This window comes from Trachurus trachurus, assembly GCF_905171665.1.
Source record: "Trachurus trachurus genome assembly, chromosome: 9".
Taxonomy (NCBI): Eukaryota; Metazoa; Chordata; class Actinopteri; order Carangiformes; family Carangidae; genus Trachurus; species Trachurus trachurus.
This window is the reverse complement of record NC_139895.1, coordinates 275,611-297,496: the sequence shown is the minus strand read 5'-3', so window position 1 is coordinate 297,496 and position 21,886 is coordinate 275,611. Positions and strand designations below refer to the sequence as shown.

General features: G+C 44.4%; 1 protein-coding gene across 1 annotated transcript in view; it reads left to right on the top strand.

Moving 5' to 3' along the window:
* Positions 1–21,886, top strand: part of LOC310991316 (uncharacterized protein) — a 126,176-nt gene that overhangs the window by 64,464 nt on the left and 39,826 nt on the right. Inside the window, exon 11 of the mRNA XM_083978972.1 lies at positions 6,027–6,200. Within this exon, the coding sequence (XP_083835098.1) occupies positions 6,027–6,200 (174 nt within the window). The remainder of the gene's footprint in view (positions 1–6,026; positions 6,201–21,886) is intronic.

Here is a 21,886-nt window from a genome sequence, read left to right as displayed (position 1 = left end):
TGTTTTACCTGTGAAAGTCACTATAACGGCCACTCGTAACTTCTGACCCGTGAACTCGTACCAGATTGAACTGGTACGACTTCACAGGTCGGAAAAACACGAGTTACGGGTTGCCCTGAACGCACCATAACGGCTTGTCAGCCGATGGAGATAGCAGCCCCCGCCCTCGTCATGGATCTATTGGTCCTCGTCCCTACGTCACCAGCGGTGGGCAGAGACAGCGACGCACGGCACGTAGCCCCGAACGAGGATGTGACGCAATGACGTCGCGTTCTCATGCTGCGTTCGAGATGACTCGGAATTTAGAAAGTCCCAAAACTCCGATATCCGACTTCAAAGCGTTGAAAGAGACGCACCACGCCAGAATAACAAAAAAAAAGACGTTAAAGTAGGCTACATGAAATAAAAATAAATAATAATAATAATAGAAGAATAAATAACCAAAACCATTTACTACCTACACCGAAACAAACTTTCAAATTCATATTCAAAGTGTTTCACGCAGCTAAGTTGCCTCGTATGTGAACACCTGCAGTCCCTCCACTCTTTTCCGTGTTTTCCCCGTGGATGGTTTCATAGGAACTTTTTTTAATGCAATGAAAATGATTTGATTTTGCCCACAACATGCTTTCAGACAAAAGCAGGGCACAAAAAACAGCAGTGAACAATGAGTCTGTACTTCACAGTTCTTCTACTGTGTAATATTTTAAAGTGGGAGAACCAGTCTCTCCACTCAGATCATGTGGCCTCCTCCCCTCCCCCCACTGCCTGTTCAAAGTTTACTTTCACGTTTGAGCCAGCGTCTTTCGTGGCAGTTCTTTTTCAGCTGTTAAGGTAAGGTAAAAGTTAAAATGTTTGATCGCTGATCAATATGGGCTGTAACTGCCTATCACTAATTACAGACTGTTAGATGGCGTTTTCTCCATAACTTCCAGTGTTTTAAAGTTCTTGTGTGAATGCGTATGTAGTAGGCTGTGTCTCCCAATATGTGTCCCCTGTGTTCCTTGTTTTTATCATGTAAAGCACTTTGAGCTGTCGTGGCCATGAAAAGTGCCATACAAATAAAGCCTGATGGATTGATTGATCATCGATCAATACTGCGTATCACTAATCAATACCAATACTGCCTATCACAGATCAATACTGAACACCTTATGTTGTTATCAGGGTTTTCCTGAGACTTTACTGATGATTGATTTTCCAGTGTTGATCAATGTTCAGCAACAGGTTCTTCACAGTAACTGAGTACATTTAGTGCAGTACAGTTGTGAGGTATTTGTACTTTCCTTGAGTATTTCCTTGTTGAGCTACTTCCTGCTTGTACTGCAGCTCATGTACCTGACAGGTGAAGCTACTGGCCACTTTCCAGCTGCAGGTTGTAGATTAAAAACACTGTCTTTGTGTCCCCACCATTCATGTCTGTGATTACACACAGCAAACACTCTGGGTTATTGATTATTAGACACAAAACATCAATATTGTTCTGAAGAATTTTTTTTAGAGCTGCAACAGTTTTACATTTTTCAAGCAGAAATGTTCAGTTTTTAGCCTCAAACACTGAAGAATTCCTTGTTTTCTTTGACTGTAAACTGAATGTTTTTGTCTCTTTGATTGTTGCTGTGGACAAAACAAGACGTGGCCTCAGACTGAGACGAACTTTGTTTCCTGAAATTTGATGGAGCAGACGATGAATGGATTGACAGAGACAATAAGGGAAGAGTCTTGTTCTCTCTCTGAATTTCCAGTGAGTGAAATGACTGAATGTTGTGATAATGAAGCTGTGAGGTGAAATAAGTTTACTACCTACACCGGGACAAACTTTGCATTCAAAGTGCTTCACGTAGCTAAGGTGCCTAACGTGTGAACACCTACAGCCCCTTACTCTTTTTCCTGTTTTCTCCGTGGATGGTTTAATAGGAACTCTTTTTTTAAAATGCAATGAAATGTATTTTATTTTGGCCACAACATGCTTTTAGACAAAAACAGGGCACAAAACAAAACAGCAGTGACCTTGTGCAATATAATCATACTAAAACCATGAGGCAGCTCATTACTGCTGCTTAGTGCCTACCCTCTACAATGCAGCCGTCTGGTCCAACGTAGAAACATGAGTCACAGTTCTTCTACTGTGTAATGTTTTAAATATTTAGGGTTCAGTGGGAGAAATAAACTGCAGCAAAAACACCAGTCTCTCCACTCAGATCTGCAGCTTCATGACGCCATCTAGTGGACTGATAGTAGAAGTACAGCAGCTGATGGCAGCTTCCTCTTCCTCACTGCTGTGTGACTGCATTCAGCTGACACTGATATGAAGCAGAGGAGAAGAGCCAATCAGTGGAGGAGCAGCTGGAGACATGATGGACATGTGAGCTGCTGTGCAGATGAATGATGTGTGTTTCCTCTGCAGGTGAAGCTACAAAGTGTGTGTGAGCTGATGTGGATGTGAGCTCAGCAGCATGGATCAGTGTGAGGACAGAGAGGAGGGAGCCCCTCCCTCTAAAACCAAGAGCCAGACCACAGGTCAAAGGTCAGAGTTTAAAACTGTCAGAAAGACTTTTCTCTCTAAAAGTCAGTTGTTGTGTTTATTAAAAAATTGAAGATATTTGTCATCAGTTTTTCTCCAACCTGTAAATTTATCAGTTGTGTTGTTGTTTCAGGATGCAGCAGCAGAGACCAGACTCTCCTGGACCCAGCTGTCTGTCTTTAAAGAGCGACCGGTCAAAGGGCTTAGGCATTAAGTTTAAAGGAGGACGTGGATCAGCTGATCAGATGTAAGACAAAACTAAATTTCAAAGCTTTCGAGTCTCTGTTGAACGTTCTTCCTGTGGAGTCAAATTTCAATGATTCTCCATAAAATCAGAGTTATAACTCGGATACACATTGTCCCTACCTGAACATCCACATGTTAAAGGATAAGTGACGTCTTTTACAACCTGGACCTTATTTCTGGCATAAAATAAGGTCATTTACTCACCCATGTAACTTTGGTGTCACTTTGGACAATATTTAGGTCCATTCAAGACTTTATGAATATAGCCATATAGTGGGAGTGATTGGGGCACTGAAATGCAGATAACACATTATCTGTTATCGTCATCCAGGGTCTGCAGAAAGCTGACAAATATTCAACCAGGTTGCATAAAACTGCAAAACTTTTCTGTATTCATGTTCCATGTATCTAAACTATTTAACATCAGTTGTGTTGTTGTTTCAGGATCCAGCAGCAGAGACCAGACTCTCCTGAACCCAGCTGTCTGTCTTTAAAGAGCGACCGGTCAAAGGACTTTTACATTACCTTTAAAGGAGGACGTGGATCAGCTGATCAGATGTAAGCTGTAACTGACAGTCAGACTCAGGTTATTGTAGAAATGAACCAGTTTGTACGACGTGTTGTTGGACCAGGTCTGAAACCAAAGTGTCTGTGTCTGTTGTGAACGTCCTCAGGGGACATATAAAGTCCATCTTGTATTATCTCTCTGTGCTGATGTTGACTTGACACTGATTCCTCCACAGAGTGGACCAGGAGAGCTCAGAGGTTCCCAGTGGTCAGTCTGCCCAGCAGCATCAAACACACCTGGACTCCATATTTATGGTGAGGACATGTCCAACAGCTGCTGTTACATCTGTTGTGTTCACCATCATCTCCATGCTGCACTTTGACACCAGTGGATTGTCAGTCTGTCAGGTTTTAGTTTGATGCTGTCACTCATAGAGTTTCTGTTCCAGCTGCTGGAGGAGAACATGGTCACTTTTGTGAAGAACGAGCTGAAGAAGATCCACAAGCTTCTGAGTCCAGATTACCCAGAATGCTCAGGGAGTCAGAGGGAGGATGAGGAGGTGGTGGATGGTGAGGATGAAGAGCAGAGGAGGAGCATCAGAGAGGCATTTGTGAAGATCACAGTGAACTTCCTGAGGAGGATGAAGCAGGAGGAGCTGGCTGAGCGTCTGCAGAGCGGTAAGAGGATTTCTCTAAAGATTCAACATGATGGACAAATGAGACGTTCACTGACATCAACACATGGAGGGAAACATGTTCATAAAGTCGTTATTTAGAGGAATTATCATGTTATATTTTCTTATTGGTCTGATTTCTTGTGTTTTCATTCAGAACATGTTGCATCAGTGTGTCGACATAAACTCAAATCTGTCCTGAAGGAGAAGTTCCAGTGTGTGTTTGAGGGGATCTCTAAAGCAGGAAACCCAACCCTTCTGAACCAGATCTACACAGAGCTCTACATCACAGAGGGAGGGGCTGGAGGGGTCAATGATGAACATGAGGTCAGACAGATTGAAACAGCGTCCAGGAAACCAGACAGACCAGAAACAACCATCAGACAAGAAGACATCTTTAAAGCCCCACCTGGAAGAGACCGACCAATCAGAAGAGTGATGACAAAGGGAGTGGCTGGCATTGGGAAAACAGTCTTAACACAGAAGTTCACTCTGGACTGGGCTGAAGACAAAGACAACCAGGACATACACTTCACATTTCCCTTCACCTTCAGAGAGCTGAATGTGCTGAAAGAGAAAAAGTTCAGCTTGGTGGAACTTGTTCATCACTTCTTCTCTGAAACCAAAGCAGCAGGAATCTGCAGGTTTGATCAGTTCCAGGTCGTCTTCATCTTTGACGGTCTGGACGAGTGTCGACTTCCTCTGGACTTCCACAACACTGAGATCCTGACTGATGTGACAGAGTCCACCTCAGTCAACGTGCTGCTGACCAACCTCATCAGGGGGAACCTGCTTCCCTCTGCTCGCCTCTGGATAACCACACGACCTGCAGCAGCCAATCAGATCCCTCCTGAGTGTGTTGACATGGTGACAGAGGTCAGAGGGTTCACTGACCCACAGAAGGAGGAGTACTTCAGGAAGAGGTTCAAAGATGAGGAGCAGGCCAGAGAGATCATCTCCCACATCAAGACATCACGAAGCCTCCACATCATGTGCCACATCCCAGTCTTCTGCTGGATCACTGCTACAGTTCTGGAGGAGCTGTTGAAGACCAGAGAGGGAGGAGAGCTGCCCAAGACCCTGACTGAGATGTACATCCACTTCCTGGTGGTTCATCTGAAACTGAAGAGGGTCAAGTATGATGGAGGAGCTGAGACAGATCCACACTGGAGTTCAGACAGCAGGAAGATGATTGAGTCTCTGGGAAAACTGGCTTTTGAGCAGCTGCAGAAAGGAAACCTGATCTTCTATGAATCAGACCTGACAGAGTGTGGCATCGATATCAGAGCAGCCTCAGTGTACTCAGGAGTGTTCACACAGATCTTTAAAGAGGAGAGTGGCCTGTACCAGGACAAGGTGTTCTGCTTCGTCCATCTGAGTGTTCAGGAGTTTCTGGCTGCTCTTCATGTCCATCTGACCTTCATCAACTCTGGACTCAACCTGATGTCACAACAACAAACAACCTCCAAGAAGACTGAAACAACAGGAGGCAAATCTACAGAGACAAACTTCTACCAGAGAGCTGTGGACGAGGCCTTACAGAGTCCAAATGGACACCTGGACTTGTTCCTCCGCTTCCTCCTGGGTCTTTCACTGGAGACCAATCAGAATCTCCTACGAGGTCTGATGACAAAGACAAGAAGTGACTCACTGTCCTGTAAGAAAGCAGTTCAGTACATCAAGAAGAAGATTGAAGAGACTCCCTCTGCAGAGAAAAGCATCAACCTGTTCCACTGTCTGAATGAACTGAATGATCGTTCTCTAGTGGAGGAGATCCAACAGTCCCTGACATCAGGAAGTCTCTCCACAGATAAACTGTCTCCTGCTCAATGGTCGGCTCTGGTCTTCATCTTACTGTCATCAGAAGAAGATCTGGACGTGTTTGACCTGAAGAAATACTCTGCTTCAGAGGAGGCTCTTCTGAGGCTGCTGCCAGTGGTCAAAGCCTCTAACAAAGCTCTGTAAGTGTAGAGATAGTTGGATTTATTCATCATTGTATAAAAACACTTCTGTCTTTTCAACAGGACAGAAAATAAATCCCTTTCTTCTTTAATTCCTCATGATCATCTCTTCAGACTGAGCGGCTGTAACCTCTCAGAGAGAAGCTGTGAAGCTCTGTCCTCAGTCCTCAGCTCCCAGTCCTCTAGTCTGAGACACCTGGACCTGAGTAGCAACAACCTGCAGGACCCAGGAGTGAAGCTGCTGTCTGGTGGACTGGAGAGTCCACACTGTAGACTGGAGACTCTCAGGTGAGGATCCATCCAGCTGTTTATCTGATGACACTTGAACACAGCAGCAGGTGTTGACAGAGGGTTCCTGTGTGTTGTTGTGTGTGTTCAGTCTGTCAGGATGTCTGGTCACAGAGGAAGGCTGTGCTTCTCTGGCCTCAGCTCTGAGCTCCAACCCCTCCCATCTGAGAGAGCTGGATCTGAGCTACAACCATCCAGGAGCCTCAGGAGTGAAGCTGCTGTCTGCTGGACTGGAGGATCCAGACTGGAGACTGGAGTCTCTCAGGTATGGAGAGGCTGCTGCAGCCACACACACTGTCTGATAGAGGAGGAGGAGCTGGAACATTTTCTATGGCCCCGTTCACACCTGGTCACACCTGGTATTAACATCAGTCTCAGGTGATTGATGCATTGATAACATCAGATCTGATCACTGAGACCATATCCAGAGGTGGTGTAGGCCACAGTGAAGCTCCGCCCACCCCACTGACGTCCTCTGTCTCAGTCTGACTCGTCCCAACACAGTTTATACTGAAGCCCAAATCTCAGAGTGTTTCAAACATGAGCTGTGCAGCTTTCATCAGTCACAGTGATGAACTACTGGGATCAGGAGTTTCTCCTCCTGATGACTTCAGTGTCTCATCATAACTCACTGTTTCATATTCAGTAGAAGAGATCTCAATGATGAAACCAGATGTTGGCAGCTGTGCTCTGAGTCTCACCAGATGTTTTGATCAGACTTTATTTCAGAGTTGATGAGGAAACATTTCAGCTGCTGCTGGTTTAAAGTTATGGTTGGTTCATGTTCAGAAACACTTTTTGTTATACTGGGTGAAATGGTCCTTCCATCCTGAGAGTAGTCAATACATTATCTATTCAGAAAAAGGAACAAAAACAATCGGACCTCTGTGGCAGCTGCAGGATAGACAAAACTCTGACCAATACATGCTTTTCGCTCCGAAAAGGAAAAACCGATCAGATGCCTTCATGTCTGGTTCTGCCTATGCCCAATCAAGCTGCCATCTCACTCTCTCGCGTGCGTGATCACAGTCTTCACCCAGGTCCACGTAAAGGTGAAGGCGTGGCTTCAGAGAGAAGTCTGAGGAAAGGGGCTGGGACTTTTGACTTTGTATTTTCAAAATGTGGCCAGATAGAAACCGTTTTTCCAGAGTCTCCAACCCTCTCTGTCTGGTCAGACATTGATGATCAATAATCAGCTCAGTCTCTCTGAGATCCTGGTCTTGTCCTGATGAGATGTGTTGTTGTGTTGAGGAGACAGTCAATCACAGTGTGACATCCAGATGTCCTCACTGTCCAGAGGCCTGGAGCTGTCAATCAGAAGACAGTGAGTGTAGTGAACAGTGTAATAATCAGTGTTTGTGGCTGAATGTGTGTGTGATCAAACAGCTGTTTTCAGACTGTGTGTGTGCTGACTCCAGATCAGATGAAGCCACAAAGTGGCTCCTTAATGAAAGTCTCCAGCAGCTGGAGCTTCACTTCCTGTCTGAGTCCATGTGCTCTGAGCTGAGCCTGCTTCTCTCTGCTCTACAGTTTCTCTGCTTCCTCTGGACTCTGACTTCAAGTCCAGTCAAAATGTGTGGACAGGTTTGATGGAGCTCAGGACTGGTCCTGAGGACGGCTGCTTTGTTCCACATGATGTGACTGATCTCAGTGAGTCAGTGTGTTGCAGCTGATCTGTGTGAAGAGCAGAGAAGAACAGAGTCATTGATCATGAGATCCTGATCCGTCCTGTCACTGTGATCAGATGGTTTCTATTAGAGCTCCTTCATCCACTCACTGCTGCTGTGGCCATAGGCGTCATTTACACTGGGAACGCTGGGGACCCCCCACCACTTTTTGTCAAGAACAATTTTGTCCCCACCACAAGGAGGCAAGAACAGACGCCGAACTGAAGCGCGACAGCGGATTGTAGCCTACCGGATGAGACAGCATCCGATATATGCTTAATATGTTTGGGTGCAGGGGCGGATCTAGGTTCATGGGAGATCCGAGGCCCAGCCCAGAGGAAGGAAAGACAAAGATCTGCCTTTTTTGTTGTCTTTGACTGTGATAGGCCTACTGTAAATTTCAACATATCAACGTTAGGTAGACAAAAGCATTGTCCTGAAGGGTCCACAAACAGGTAGTTACATCATAAAAAGAATAAAATATAAAACATGATCATAAGCTACTCAAATAAAAATGAGTGCATGTAATCCTGATTGACATCAGCCTCCCTACCCACAGCATTACGCTTAAAAAAAAAGGAAAGAATCTGAATTTAAACTCAATTTGTCTGACTTACATTTACAACTCACAAAAAGTTAGGGATATTTGATAAGAATATCCCTATAAAAAAGTTCTGCTACAGTGATATTCTATCATGAGGCCTTTTAAGTAGAAGGATGCAATTAGGGCTGCCCCCGACCAAAGATTTTGTTGGTCGACCAGTAGTCGTCACTTATGGCGATTAGTCGACTAATCGACCCCCCACTTTGACGGAAAAAAATTAAAATTAAATTTTTTTTTTTTTTTTTTTTTTTTTTTTGCGTCCCGCGGTCAGGTTGAGAATTAATTAATTAATTAATGCTCGTGACTTCGGCCGTGTTGGGTCCGAGATTCAACAACAAGCCGGTCGGGTTTCACCGTTATTACCGGCAGAATGCCCGTTTATCACCAATAAACACAGTAGATGAGGAGGATGAAAAGTTACTGAGCTCAGGCTGTGTGAGGGGGTGCGGGGGTGGGGGGTCCGCGGCGTGGAGCGGTGCGGGCATAGACATATGTTTATGGGTGGGGGTCTCTGACTGCAGCGGGGACCATCATGGATCCGCTCCGTGACACTGAGACTGACCGCCGGTGAGCGCTGTGGGACGGGACCGGGGCTCAGACAGCACCGCTAATGGTGACAGCGGTGATACGAGAGAGAGAGACTGCCGTGCCGTGTAAAAAAAAAAAAGAAAAGAAAAGTGTCACGTCACGACTTCCTGTACCTGGCCCTTCAAAATAAAAGCCCAATAGCCTTTCATATACAGTTCAGTCATTGATGTTGGCTTAATTTTGACAAGACACGGCTCCAAATGTTTTTTTTTTTTTTCCTGCGACCAATCGACCAATGAAATTTTGGTCGGCTAATGATTTTTTGATCGACCAGTGCTTGGTCGACTATTTGGGGGCAGCCCTAGATGCAATGGTCATTTCTTTATCTCAAACAAAAGCTAACAACAGTGGTGGCTATAGCACAACAAAAAGAGAGGGAGAGAGAAGAAGATACAAATTGCCATTGAACCAGAACATTACAACTGAACCACTAAATCAGATGGTGCTTGTGATTTTTGTACTGTAGTTAATCAGCTTGTTAGAGAACACCATGTTATTCAATAACGACTGAAACATTGAACAATTGGACATGTGCATTCAAAAATTTAGAGAAGGTTGAATTAAGTTCACCTGTAAAGGTTATAGTGCATTTTAGGTGCATTCTGAAATTTAACCCAAAAGCCAAACATCCCTAACTTTTTGTGAGTACTACTGTATCTCATATAATGCATAGATCTATGTGATATGCAGCAGCCTGGCTCCATACAGCAGCCTGGCTCCATGCAGCAGCCTGGCTCCATGCAGCAGCCTGGCTCCATGCAGCAGCCTGGCACCATGCAGCAGCCTGGCTCCATGCAGCAGCCTGGCTCCATGCAGCAGCCTGGCTCCATGCAGCAGCATGGCTCCATGCAGCAGCCTGGCTCCATACAGCAGCCTGGCTCCATGCAGCAGCATGGCTCCATGCAGCAGCCTGGCTCCATACAGCAGCCTGGCTCCGTGCAGCAGCCTGGCTCCGTACAGCAGCCTGGCTCCGTGCAGCAGCCTGGCGCCGTGCAGCAGCCTGGCTCCGTGCAGCAGCCTGGCGCCATGCAGCAGCCTGGCTCCATGCAGCAGCCTGGCTCCATGCAGCAGCCTGGCTCCATACAGCAGCCTGGCACCTGTCAAAGTGGAGTCAGGCTGCATCTGACAGCTCAGTGTGACGTAGGCTATGACCAACGGCCTTTATGGGAGGCAGGCTTTTATCTGAGGGAAAGCCTTTATTTCTAAATCCCTCCTTTTATTTTTACACATAGCGACCAAGCTCATCGTTCATTAGCTCATCTTCATCTTCTTCACGTGCTTTTCTCCTCGCTGCGCTGTCAGACCTGGGTCTCTGTCTCCGTTACGCTGTATCGCTTCAATCCCATTCAAGTCGCATTTTTACATCATGCGGCGCGCTGCGGTCCGTCTTCGGTCCATGAATCTATAATATATCCATGCTCCAGACACAGAGCGGAGACCCAGGTCCGACAGTGGAAAGCTGTCCCTCTCTGAAGCAGAGGACGAGGCAGCTTCACTCCCGTCAGTCTTCACAGACAGTCCACACATGAGTTTTGTTTGTTTGTTTGTTTGTTTTTCTTGTATTTAGGGCCGGCCTTTTTTTTGTTTGTGTAATGATTGAATACAGGCCATTATTTGATGAAATGATGCGGTATGCTGTTATAAAGTAACTTCAGATCACATAATCACTGCTAAGTGTGCGTCCCCCCCCCCCCCCCCTCTCAATAAACAGTTCCGACGTCCATGAGGCTACACTTCAGGTGCGGTCAGCGGAAGGAGACAGACATGAACTGCGTTGAGATTTTTTTTGCCCCTACTGTAAAACATCCGGGGCTTTGGCAAAAACATCCGGGGCTTGAGCCCAAGTAGCCATCCCATAACCCCGCCCCTGTTCGGGTGCAAAGTCACTGTTAACGAAATCAACATCTAATTTGTCCCTTCACAATAAAGTTAGTAACGTGTCTGTTTGGAGCAGCTGCTGACAGTGACAGTTTCCTCATCACTAAACCTGAGCCACCATCCGATCCTCACTCACGTCGTGACGACGGGACAAAGTCTTTTGGACATATATTGTCAATATTGTTTTTGTTTGGACATATATTAAAAAAAAAAAAAAAAATGGCCGTGAGTCCAGCCCCATCGGGTCCACGGTCCAGGCTTCCAAGGGGGGGGGGGTTGCATATGGTCATTGTCCCCACCACTTTTCAAAGTAAACTGACGCCCTTGGCTGTGGCTCCTGTGGAAACCTGCTCACAGCCTCATTCTTCAGCTTCCTGGGGAGTTTTCTTCAGACAAACACAAGTTGTGTTCACACTCAGTGTTTCTCACTAAACTCTCTGTTTCACTGAGCTCTAACAAACGTGTCTTCACCTGTGCCTTTCCTGGTGCATTGTGGGATATCTGGGCTGGTCAGCTCCACCTGTTGTGTCTTCATCTTCTTTGCTGTGACGTGTGTTTGTGCAGCTTGAGAGTCAGAGAGTGAAAGTGTGTGTCTCACACTGCAGTGACATGACATGGAGAAAAGACATGATGAAGTGTTTCCTCCTGGTCTCCTCCTGCTCTGTATCATCACTAGATAAAGACTCCAGCTCCTTCTTCTCTGTGCTCAGTGTTCATCCAGACATACCAGCCTCCATGTGAACACAGTGATAAAACAGTGTGTGTGTGAGAGCCATGTAATGTCCATGTGTGCATGCTGACAGAGAAGGTGCTGCTCTGACCCCCCTCCTCCTTTCAGGGTGGAGCCTGCTGGAGTCCCATGGTTGACACCAGGTCTGAGGAAGTGTAAGTCTGTTTTTACTTTGAGCAGCACATTCAACCATCTTCACACTGTCACATCACTGACCTCATGAGTCTTCATCAAACTGTCAATAACTGATCACATGATCAATAACTGCAGCTGTGTCTTGTTCTCTCCATCAGATTCCTGTCCACTCACAATCGACACAAACACAGTGAACACAAACATCAAACTGTCTGACAACAACAGGAAGGCAACATGTGTGGAGGAGCATCAGTCATATCCTCGTCATCCAGACAGATTTGACTACTGGCTTCAGCTGCTGTGTTCAACTGGTCTGACTGGTCGCTGCTACTGGGAGGTCGAGTGGAGAGGAACCGTTGATATATCAGTGAGTTACAGAGGAATCAGAAGGAAAGGAAACAGTGAAGACTGTTTGTTTGGAAGGAACAATCAGTCCTGGAGTCTGCTCTGCTATGATGGTCGTTACTACGTCTGGCACAATAACATAGAGACACGTATCCCCTCCTCCTCCTCCTCCCCCTCCTCCTCCTCCTCCTCCTCCTCCTCCTCCTCCTCCTCCTCTGTCTCTAACAGAGTAGCAGTGTATGTGGACTGTCCTGCTGGCTCTCTGTCCTTCTACAGAGTCTCCTCTGACTCACTGATCCACCTCTACACCTTCAACACCACCTTCACTCAACCTCTGTATCCTGGGTTTAGATTCTACACTACTGTTTCCTCAGTGAGTCTGTGTTGAGTGAAGCAGAGTCTCCTCCTGTCACAGAAACCTTCTCACTGTTGAACAGACAGTTCAGTCTCTACACGTCTGTCTCTGTCTCTGTCTCTCACTCACGTTTTCACATTCATGGATTAAACCAGTGGATGTTTTAAACTCTTCTCAGTGATTCTTGTAAACTTCTTCCTCTTCCTTTAAAGATGGAAGCGTCGATTATTACAGGACAAAAACCACGGTGACTTTTACTCAGCTGCTGATGAAGGACGAGGCCTAATATCACCAAGCTAAAAGTCTCTGAGTCGCCAGCGTCACTGAGGAGAAAAACACATTTTAAACACATTCACTGTTCATGTTCAACTTTACAGGCTGTTTGTGAGCTGCTCACAGCTAAACACACACAACAAGAAACACAACTGGAAACACACATCATGTTGTAGAGACACTGAATAGAATGAATTACATGTGATTTATTTTTCTTTGTGGTTTTACTGAATCAAATAAAATAATTTGAATCAGTTTTATATGTGATGGACATTTCCTGCTGATGTAGAGCAGCACAAAAACCATCAGCTACTAATCCTACCAGACAATGATTTTATCTGTTACCATGACGCTGAGTTCATGAAGTTTGTAGATTTAAATTTATCTTGACTTTGAGACTGATTGTTTTTTATTATATATTTCTATAATTATTACCTAACTGCTGTTTCTTGGAAACTGGAGCCAATTAACACTCATGACTTCATTTTCGTTTATTAGTGATCATTGATTGGTTCATGGATTGTTTGGGATTTGATTGGCCGTGCACATTCCTGTTCGACGACACATGGTTGTATGGTTTCAAGCTGACACAATAAAATATAAAATAAACATGAACTCATGTTGAAGACCATGTTTTTTATTTGCCAAGTCTGACTATAGCAGGTGACAGCAGGTACGAGTCGTTTTGGCTGCTGGGCCGAGTGATTTCAAAAGCACAAGTAGTTCCAAGTATTTGCTTCATGTGTCGTAATGTTACATCATTGTACATGATTATTTCAGAGCGTGGTGAATGTGCAGGTCACAACTCGTCCACCTCCATTGTGTTCACTGGGCAGCTCACGTCCCTGCCCCGCCGATCTCAAAACAACATGCACCAATAATTAAAGGTGATGAACCTACTGCTATGACTATAGGGAATACGGCAATAGGAGAATTTGCCAAAATGTTGAACTATCCCTTTAACACATCATCACCCAGTTCACAAACCAGTTCTGCTAACATGAAACTGTGGTCATTAGATGTTAAACCGTATTAGTTTGATCCCAGTCCGGTAAATGTCTGAGACGAGCTACGGTTAGCATGGCTAACATGGAGCTAACGGGCAGCTAGCCGCTTCAGCAAAGAGAATCGTTTTTTCACATTAACTCTAATACTTGGTCGTTGACGGTCTCATGTTCTTCGGTCAAAACACACAGGAGGGCACACAGGGGAGTAACCAGTGCTCTTGTGGAATATACAAAAAGTTCAATAAGATTTAGACACATTCAGGAAAAAAAATAAATTACCGAATGGTGATATCAGCTCCCTCTGGTCTGTTAGCACCGTTGGACGAGTCATAGATGCGGTGAAATGAAAACTGACTAGGTTGACTATGTAGAATTACCAGAACAACAACAGAAAAAGAATTCCAGCAGTCGATTGCCAGACCGTTGCTAGGTAAAACGGGCCGTTGCTAGGGACAGGAGGAGAACTATGCAGGATATTTACCTTATGTTTTATTTTTACCGTCATTAACAGCAGAATAAATGACTTGTAGCTTGTTACAGGGAGAGTGGAGGCTCTGCAACATACGTGTTTATGACAGATGAGACTACACAGATAGACCCATCCTAACATGTATATGATAATCCATTGATCCACCCACTGATTATTAAAAAGGCTTGGTTAGAGTAGAGAATAGCCTACTTACGCTTTCAGCATTCACACTAATGACAGTACTAAGACCCCCTCCCCAACTCCAGCAATAACTGTGTCAACCACAAAGTCACGTCGACTATGTTCACAGTCGTGTGACATGATTTCTCAGAAAGGTCTTCCTGTGGTGTCGCTCCACTTCACTTTGCTCTGACAGCAGCTCAGAGACCAGTCGACTGTCACTGACTGAAGGATAAACTGATGAAGACCCTCACATGTTAAAGTCCTGATGGAAAGTCTGTAAGTTCTGTTGCTTTTCTCTCTTTCTCACTCTTTCTCTCTTTTCCTGTTTGCAGTTCCCTGTTTTCTACTTCCTGTCTTTCCTGTTGTGTTCACTGTCGTCATGTTAATGTCTCTACTCTTTGACTGTGAAGTGATTATAGACTGATGCTGATGCTTCTCTCTGTGTTTCCTCTACAGGTGAAGGAAGAGCGACTCTGACTGGATGTGGGTCTGAATTCACCAGGGGTCTCATTTATAAAACTGTGCGTGGGATCGTTACTAAAAGTGTACGTACGCCCAAAAGCCAAGTTTTGCGTGTGCCAGTAAATATTCAGACTTATAAAACCCTGCGTACGCACACTTGCAAGCAAACTTCCCTTTATAAATCACAGAGTTCCTACAAGTGTGCGCAGCTGAATCCGCTTCACGTTCCGCCCTGTTCACGCCCTGTTTTAACCCTAGATGGTCAATGCAAACCACCACATGAATGTGATCTGCATGTCAATGAGCCTGACGTGCTCTTGTTCTGTCGGTGTTGTGAATTAGCTGCAGGTGTGAAAGTGGCAACGTGACGTGCTGCTGCAGCTGTTAACGGCGTCAGCGGCTCAGAGCGCACGCGGTGTTGTTTTGGTGCGCTGCCCTCTCACATGCTGGACCCGGTTCAGCACATAGTTACAACAATGACAACAGTTTTAATCTGAAAGAGTTATTAACCTTCATCATGGTCTCCCTCTCCCTCCTTTCTCCTCCAGCGGTGCCGTGGTGCAGAATTACGCACGGGGCTCACCGCTGTATTATTTACAGTAATTAGACTGATCGATAAAACTTTGAATAATTAGCAGAATCAGTTACATTCTGAGGAATGATCAAACATGACACTTCTCTTGTTAACAAGAAAACAGAATGTAACAATTGTGGGAACGATTACTGGATTTTTTTCCCCAGGGTTTGAGATTTAATTGACTCTCGATCATATGTTCACAGTATCATAGGAACATATAGTTATTTACACCATGTATTTATCCCATGCAGCCGCGGCGTCCTCTCCTCCTCCTGCGCTCTGGGAGTGGACAATATGACGGAGAGATGGTGGTGATTAAATATAGAGAAGGAATTTTGATTTTGAATTTTCAGTTAGATTCTAAGAAGATGTTTCTGAAACACCAGTCCGATGCAAAATAAGGGCGCTGTTGAATTAAATCACCGTGGCAACATGGATCTAACGCATACGGGTTGAAATTAAATGTGTGACGGCCGATAATAAAAACATAATCGTTCTTCTCACTCATCATTTCCTGAGTCTGACTTCAGTTCACCACCACACCGTCTGTGTCGCCAATTCCCCTTTTCCTCCAAACCATGCGTACGCATGGCTCAGAGTTTGCTTAGAGCTGCGCACACTCTCCCGTCAAGTTTGTTTTTTATAGATCACAACCTTGGCGTAAAAAGTCACGTACGCCACTTTCAGCCCCGTTTTGTGCGTACGCAACGGTTATAAATGAGACCCCTGGTGAGTGTCGTCTTTGTTCTACCACTCAGCTGATTCATGTTCTCAGTCCAGAGGGGAACTCTCCTTTGTTCTGTTTGTTCTCCAGTGGATAAAGGTTCAGTTGCACATGAAGGAAGGTGGTGAATGTTGTGTTTTAAACATTTAGCTATTGAAGGGGAACTATGCAAGATTTGAAAGAACAGTTTGATGTGAGAAGGATTTGAACTTTCCTTCCTTCAGCACCACCTGCTGGTTGACAGCAGAATGACACTGTGGTGGACAGGTGTGTAAACCTTGTTGTGTAAACCTTGTTGTTGTGACTGAGTGCAGCTCTCCCTGCAGGTGGAGGCTCAGCCCTCACTTCAATTTGCTGAGGAACAGATGAGTGTAGTTCACAGTTGTTTTTCACTACAGCCACTTGTTCAGTAACTCTGATGGAGGATTTGTCTTATTTTCATATCTGCACAATTCCATTAAAAAGCTCTGTATATTTACACAAACTTAATACTGAAATAATAAGTCCTGAAAGTAACAAAGGGAAGGAGACATGAAGTTTAATGACAGTACTGAGACTTCCTCCCCCACTCCAGCAATAACTGTGTCAACCACAAAGTCACGTCGACTATGTTCACAGTCGTGTCACATGATTTCTCAGAAAGGTCTTCCTGTTTTGTTGCTCCACTTCACTTTGCTGTGACAGCAGCTCAGAGACCAGTCGACTGTCACTGACTGAAGGATAAACTGATGAAGATCCTCACATGTTAAAGTCCTGATGGAAAGTCTGTAAGTTCTGTTGCTTTTCTCTCTTTCTCACTCTTTCTCTCATTTCCTGTTTGCAGTTCCCTGTTTTCTACTTCCTGTCTTTCCTGTTGTGTTCACTGTCGTCATGTTAATGTCTCTACTCTTTGACTGTGAAGTGATTATAGACTGATGCTGATGCTTCTCTCTGTGTTTCCTCTACAGGTGAAGGAAGAGCGACTCTGACTGGATGTGGGTCTGAATTCACCTGGTGAGTGTCGTCTTTGTTCTACCACTCAGCTGATTCATGTTCTCAGTCCAGAGGGGAACTCTCCTTTGTTCTGTTTGTTCTCCAGTGGATAAAGGTTCAGTTGTACATGAAGGAAGGTGGTGAATGTTGTGTTTTAAACATTTAGCTATTGAAGGGGAACTATGCAAGATTTGACAGAACAGTTTGATGTGAGAAGGATTTGAACTTTCCTTCCTTCAGCACCATCTGCTGGTTGACAGCAGAACTTTCCTTCCTTCAGCACCATCTGCTGGTTGACAGCAGAATGACACTGTGGTGGACAGGTGTGTAAACCTTGTTGTGTAAACCTTGTTGTTGTGACTGAGTGCAGAGGCTTGTACTGCGAAGCCAGTTTAGTGGGTTAGCGAGGTATGTTGAGTGTAAAGCCAGCCTCTCCTGTACTGCGAAGGTGGCTGTCTTTTTTTTTTTTAAGTATATTTTTCGGCTTTTTGCCTTTATTTGATAGTGATGACAGTAGAGATAGACAGGAAATGGGGAGGCAGAGAGAGGGGGAATGACATGCAGGAAAGGTCTGCCCGACGCGGGATTCGAACCGGGGACGCCTGCGGTGAGGACTGTAGCCTCTACATGGGGCGGCGGCTCTACCCACTGCGCCACGCACCGCCCCAAGGTGGCTGTCTTTTAACGAGGCTAGATCACCATGGTAACTTATGCTTAGCTCATAACCTGGTCCCGACCAGGTTATGTTCAGAGTTTAATCATAAAACCGGCTATAAAAGCGCAGCTGTTTCACTATTTTAACTCATTTACAGCTGGCGGCACCTTTACTTTGAAAGTCCAGTGGAGCTGGATCAGAACGGAGCGTTTGTACGGAGGGAGAGATCAGCTGATCGCTGCTGTTTACTTTCTCTGAGCGTCTCCGCTGAGTCTCCGCCTCCTCACCCGTTGAGCTGAGCGTCAGGAACTCATTATATATTAGACTATAGCCTATATTTTACTTTTATATACAGTCAGTCACCACTGATAGAAGTTGTTCGCTCGCAGCAGGACAGATAATCAGATGGATAATCGGTAAAGTTAATAATTTCACTTAATGTGGCCGTGAATAAATTAATTCCGATGTGTCGCCTGTTATATTTCAGTGTTGCCCAAACGCAAATCTTGAATAAGTCTCCGCTGTTTTCACATTTAAAAAGGTCTTTGTTTATGAGATTTGCTTGTAGCTACAGCACCTAAAAAAAAACCTCACTGTAACCTATCCAGCCTCGCTTCCAATAAAACACACACTCGCGTTATAATTGCGATCAGTGAAATATATAACAATATAAAACACAATTTAAAATGACAGTTGATGTTGCTCTAGTTTATATGGATAAAGCTTCATATTTAAAAGTAGCGCAAGAGCTGTCAGAAAAATTAAAAGCAGCCTCCTCTCTTGTCATATTTGCAGCAACACTGTTGCTTCAGGCTGTGATCGTGCTTTTTTTTAATATCGCTCATACTCTCTCCATTAAAACAATTGCACTCGTCTTGGCTGAAATCAGCCCGTTGTGGATCCATTTCGTGCGGAAGTAGAATAATATGACGTCAAACGCTCCCTTTTATGTGAACGCGCGCAGAGCACAAAGCTGAGAACCGGACTTGACTAATTAAGTTGATAACCACCGTCACAGTACCGTTTAGCTCTGATTGCGGACTTGAGGGTTTGTTGAGCTGCATCTTGAGCACAAAGCCTAGGTATGTTGAGCCTCCTTCGCAGTACAGGCCTCAGCTCTCCCTGCAGGTGGAGGCTCAGCCCTCACTTCACTTTGCTGAGGAACAGACGAGTGTAGTTCACAGTTGTTTTTCACTACAGCCACTTGTTCAGTAACTCTGATGGAGGATTTGTCTTATTTTCATATCTGCACAATTCCATTAAAAAGCTCTGTATATTTACACAAACTTAATACTGAAATAATAAGTCCTAAAAGTAACAAAGGGAAGGAGACATGACGTTTAATGACAGTACTGAGACTTCCTCCCCCACTCCAGCAATAACTGTCAACCACAAAGTCACGTCCGCTCTGTTCACAGTCGTGTCACGTGATTTCTCAGAAAGGTCTTCCTATTGTGCAGTTTCAGGCTACATGTCTATTCTTTGTGTTTTTCTCTCTTTATTTCTCACCACCTCGTTCCAGGTTTTGCTCGTAGCCACGTGAAATGGTGCGCCCTGTTGGTCCTATTAGATTTAAGCGCAGCATTTGATCCTGTAGATCACAGCTTACTCCTCGGCAGGCTCAGGGCCTGGGTGGGCGTGACGGGCTCCGCCCTAGCTTGGTTTGCATCATACCTCAGCGACAGATGTTTCTCGGTGGCCGTCGGTCCCTACAGGTCAGACTCCACCCCCTTGCATTGTGGGGTACCTCAAGGCTCTGTTCTGGCCCCTCTCCTGTTCGCCCTGTACTGCTCCCACTCAGTCACATCATCAGTAAGTTTCCTGGCATCTCCCATCACTGTTATGCAGATGACATTCAGCTCCATTTTTCTTTTTTTGAAACTTTCTTTTTATTGAGTTTTCAATTATTTTTTCAACAATAAAGGACAAACAATAAAACAGAAAACAGAAAAAACAAAATCATATAGAACAGACAGGTTGACAAGTTTGACATAGGGCATACATTAGAGCAAATGGGGTTATTCACACAGACAGTGAGTTACACGTTAGAGAATATGAAGTCCACTTTTCCCAGTACTTGGCAAATTGTTCAGCTCGTAGTCTTAGGACGAAGGTCAGTTTTTCCATGCACTGTATTTCGTTAACAATGGTGATCCAGTCATTCTTTGATGGCAAGTTTGTCTGCAGCCATTTCCGTGTAATGGCCTTTTTGCTTGCAGCCAAAAGCACTTTGTAAAGATAGTTGTCCTGAGCCATAAGTCCAACTGGGAATTTACCCAGGTATAACGTGATGAAAGAAAAATCAACTTTTAAACCAAGGATTGACTGAATTTCTTCAGCAAGCTCTTGCCAATATGGTTGGATAAGCGGGCAAGCCCAGAATATATGAAAGTGATCGGCCATTGTCTGGCCACATTGTCTCCAGCATTTATCCTGTCCCTGAAAACCCTGCTGTTTAAATTTCAATTTAGGAGTAACAAAATTGTTTATTATGTTCTTCCAGCAGAATTCTCGCCAAGCTCTGGAGTTGGTGGTTTTAGCTTGACCTGCCCAAACAGATTTCCAATCATCCTCAGATATCTCCAGGCCAGACTCCGCCTCCCATTTTTGCTTAACCTGGATAGTAGAATGGTTCTTGGAGTTTTGTAGTCTTTTGTAAATTTGTGAAATTAAATGTTTAGTGTCTTTAGCATTATATGCATCTATAAATACACTGATCAGATTGGCATCTTTATTATCTGTTAGTTTTATTTCCTTGTTGAAGTAATCTCTGACCTGGAAATATCTGAACATATCCTCTCTTCCCAGTCTATATGATTTACAGATGTGGGTGAAAGACTGTAGACCATCCTTATCAACTATAGTGCAGTAGGCGGTTACACCATTGTGTGTCCACTGCTTGAATCGCTTATCTAGAAGTGATGGTATAAATTCTGAGTCATATGACACCCATTTCAATATTTTTGCATGCTTCTCAAGATGGAGTTTTTTACAGGAGCTAAACCACACCTTAAGAGCAACCCTGGTCCAGCTATTTAATTTATCCAGATGGGGATCATGGTGTTGGCAATTACCTAATAAAGCCTGTATTGGTGTTTCACATTGCTTTAACTCCAAGTCTTTCCATATAGCTGAATAATTTGAATTACACCAGCAAGCTAGAGGTCTTAGCTGGGCAGCAATATAATAGTCCTCCACACATGGTAGAGAGAGTCCCCCCTCATCTTTAGGTAACTGCAAGGTCTTATATTTTATTCGGGGCCTCTTACTGTTCCAGACAAATCTTGATATAATTCTATTCCATTCCCTAAAGTCTTTTGCGGGGATCTCTACAGGAAGTGACTGGAATAAATACAGTAGCCGGGGAAGGACATTCATTTTTATCGTTTCAATTCTATTTGACATGTCTAAAGGTAGTACAGTCCACCTATCTAGATCTGCTTTGATATTCTTAATAACTGGATCATAATTTGTCTTGTATATTTTGGTAATGTCTTTTGGGATCCAAACTCCTAAATATTTAATGGCAGGGGCGTCCCATTTAAAATCAAATCTGCCTTTCAAGTCAGTGTTCGGTGTGAAATTATACGTGAGTATCTGGGTCTTGTGTGTATTCAACTTATACCCGGAATATAAGCCAAACAGCCTCAAAAGAGACATCAGCTTAGGTATACTTCTTTGTAAGTCAGTTAAAGTGAGCAAAATGTCATCTGCGAACAGACTTATCTTATATTCACTGCCTCCGATTGAAATGCCTTTAATCTCTGGATCCTCCCTTATTACCTGAGCTAAGGGCTCTATGAAGAGTGCAAAGAGGGCGGGGCTTAGTGGACATCCTTGGCGACAACCTCTCTCAAGCTTGATAGATTGTGATAGGTGACCATTGATTCTTATTCTGGCAGTGGGGTTTGAATAAAGTGATCTAATACACTGAACAGATTTTTCATTAAAGCCAAAACGTTGAAGTGTTTGATAGAGGAAGCCCCATCCAACAGAGTCAAACGCTTTCTCTGCATCTAGACTAATAAGTGTTGCACTAATATTTTCCTTAATCACATAATC